General features: G+C 33.8%; 1 protein-coding gene across 1 annotated transcript; it reads right to left on the reverse strand.

The window, feature by feature from the left end:
- On the reverse strand, positions 685-3041 carry LOC107646273. Its single transcript, XM_016350470.1, has 4 exons — positions 2915-3041; positions 1558-1895; positions 1377-1475; positions 685-990 (listed from the first exon to the last, which is right to left on the reverse strand). Exons 1-4 carry the CDS (start codon positions 3039-3041, stop codon positions 685-687), a joined length of 870 nt encoding a protein of 289 aa, XP_016205956.1.

The following is a 3249-nucleotide window of genomic DNA, read 5'->3' on the forward strand; positions in this document are numbered from 1 at the left end:
AATACTTGCTTGCTATCTACTTCAACGCACATCTTTTCCGAATTCCATCCAAAGCCGCTACAACCCAACATCTCAGCCACATACATATATTTTTCTTTTAATCGCTTGTGTTTATTTCTGATGTGCTTCACAGTGAGGCCACATCTAGGAAACTTCTCATTCATCTTATCTGCAAGCTTTTGAAATGCTCCCGGTTTAAATTGACCGGCATCCGCCCTCTTGCCTTCAACAACCAATTCCTCCATGAAGACCACAAATTGTTCAATTTCTTGTTCAGTCCACTGACGTGGTATGGAAGCCATTGATGCTGGATAATATAGTTGCACAATAATGAAAAAAGAGGAATTACTATAATAGCAACAACACAATAAATATCAAATCACTAGCAGAATTTTAGTATAGCAATAGTTACTAGCATATTAGTAACAGAGGAACACTACAACAAATTAACAATTGCAATAGAATTTAAATAATTACTAATAGAATAATTCACCAATTTCAATAAAATTAGAAACAATCAAATCGTACAATAATAAAACCAACTGTATCTTTAATTAGAATACAACTAATTAACCCGAGTATGCAAATACATTATGCCTAAAAAAAATTCAAATAATTTCTAGTACAACAATTTATAGTCCACGATAATTGCAGATATAATAAAACTAGGAAAAATTTGAAACTTTACGTGTCATGTTCTGCTCTCCATATTTCCCACATTTCAGTTGCTAAGTCCTCACGCCATTGTGTCCACTCATAGCTACTTTCCACAACATCAATTATGTCGGCTTCATCAACAATTGTGTCATCTCCTACGGGTATATGCTCTGGTAAAAGAGTTGCATCTTCCTCGGGATCAACATCCATGTTCATCCAAATAAAATTTTGTAACAAACAACACGCAATAATAATGTGGTTTTGAATTCTAATTGGATAGAATGAGGGGCTTCGTAGAATTGCCCATCTCTTCTTAAGCAACCCAAAGCACCGCTCAATCACATTTCTAGCCGAAGAGTGCTTCTTATTAAATAACTCTAGACGATTTTGTGGTGCACGGTGACCTTGAGCCCACACATTCACATGATACCTGACATTTCTATAAGGAGATAAAAATCCTCTACCATTGGTATAGCCAGCGTCCACTAAATAATAAGACCCTAAAATTGAAGGATGGAAAAATTATAACGGGTATATTGTAATTCTTTAATAGATAGCTAATTTACTTATCAAAAGATTAATTTAAACATACCAACAGGTATTTTCAGGCCATTACGTCGAGTAATTGCATCTCTAAGTACCCTTGAATCAGATGCCGATCCTTCCCAACCGCTAAGGACATAGACGAAATTCATATTCCGATTGCAAACTCCTAAGACATTGGTGGATATTCTAGATTTCCTTGTCCAATACCTAGATTTATCACTCGTGGGGACTGTGACATCTATGTAAGTGCCATCTAATACTCCTAGACAACCCTATCAAATGGACAAAATAAAATAGTTATTACATACAAGTAAACTTGACCAATAAAAATTTAAACTTTATGCAACACCTTACCTTAAACCATTTCCATCTGGGATCTATACAATCCTCTGGTACAGGGTCTGCCTTTGTAAATAACACACTTTGGACACGCAAAACCGAACCTAATACCTTATGAAAATACCTACTAATAGTTTCACCAGACCTATAAAACCTAACTTGTACGCTGCGATTTTTGGTATGATGAGCTAATATGATCAAGAAAGTTGCTACTTGCTCGCCTATGCCAACATGACCATCTTCATCTAACCCACCTTGAACTTGTAGCAATTCACACAAATTTGCAAATGTATTCAAACTCATTCTTAACTCCCATATGCAATTTCTATCTCCGTCTGCCCCAATGATGTTATCTAATGCATCTCACCTTAATGCCAATGTGTTCACTCTTCGCCCAATTGAAGAATGACCCAACCTTCTATTCCTAATATACATATATAAAGTAACTAAAAAAACAACATCAACGTGTCAAATTGCATTCTCATGATCCAGTAATATCCAACACATAGCTTAATTTTTTCAGAACGATCCATCATCACTTCCTAACAAACAATAAAAAGTAAATGTATAAAAATAAAATAAATTCTAATATCCAGTTTGACAACACTAAAAAATAAGCTTTTCTTTATCATTTCAATTAAACTTCAAATAGAGAAAAGACTCATTATATAATCACATACTCATATTATCAGGCTAATAGTTTTTGATACATAAATGGAGAACTCTTAATTTAGTTACCATCACCTATAATCTATTTTATTGACCAAAACAGAGAAAATAAGATAACCCAACATAATACTCCAACCAAATCCCATTAAAAATATAATCATTTCAGATATTTAAAACTATAAATTTGCATGCCTAGAACAGGGAGAACAGAAGAGTACCTAACACATATGTGCTCAAAAAGAAAAAAAGAATATCCAATCTAACAACATACAAATACAACATACAAACAAACAAAAATATTATAATTATGTCAAATCTTGAGTTGAGTTTTCTAGCACAGATGAAAGAGAAAGATTGTGATAGAACAATAAAAAACTTCAGAAAAATGGCAGCACACACAAGTGGAGAAGACACAAAGCTGCAGAAAGCCAGAAACAGAGGAGAGGAGATTAGAATTAGTTAAAGTTTGTGAAAAGAAGAAGGAGATTGTCTTAGAATAATAAAAAGTTTCACAAAATCAACCAACACATACCCACAATGAAGAACACACGAAGCTTCAGAAAACAGAAGACAAGAGCTCAGAATTGATTAGGGTTTGTAAAAAGAGAAGGAGAAATTTGGAATTTAAAAAAATCAATGAGGATAAAATTGTCCAAAAAAAAGGTTTTAGATCCATGTCCATGGCTTCAATTCCGTGTCTCACCATTTAGAAGAGACACAAAATACACGTATTCCATGTACTCTTGTGTGTAACCGTGTCTCTCATTTTTTTGTGTCTCATACAACAAATACTGGACGTGTGTCACCGTGTCTATGTCTTTGATGGACATGGACAATAACCAAACGGGCCGTTAATGCATTTACTTATTATTTATTTATTTAAGATGATCAGAACTATTTATACTATCAATGGCTTAAATTGCGTTACTTTTCTCTCTAAAGTAAATGAACAACTTCAGAGGAGCCAAATCCCAAAGCGTGATACCCTACCCCATTAACCCGTTTTCTTTTTTTTCTTTTTATTTTTTATTTTTTTAG

The sequence above is a fragment of the Arachis ipaensis genome, chromosome B01 (genome assembly GCF_000816755.2).
Source record: "Arachis ipaensis cultivar K30076 chromosome B01, Araip1.1, whole genome shotgun sequence".
Lineage (NCBI taxonomy): Eukaryota > Viridiplantae > Streptophyta > Magnoliopsida > Fabales > Fabaceae > Arachis > Arachis ipaensis.

Coding starts and splice junctions, on each gene's coding strand:
- LOC107646273 (XM_016350470.1), bottom strand. CDS start 3,041: ATGTCCATCAAAGACATAGACACGGTGACACACGTCCAGTATTTGTTG. Junction 1,476..1,557: donor CCAGATGGAAATGGTTTAAG/GTAAGGTGTTGC, acceptor TCCATTTGATAG/GGTTGTCTAGGAGTATTAGA. Junction 991..1,376: donor AATCTAGAATATCCACCAAT/GTCTTAGGAGTT, acceptor AATGTGATTGAG/CGGTGCTTTGGGTTGCTTAA.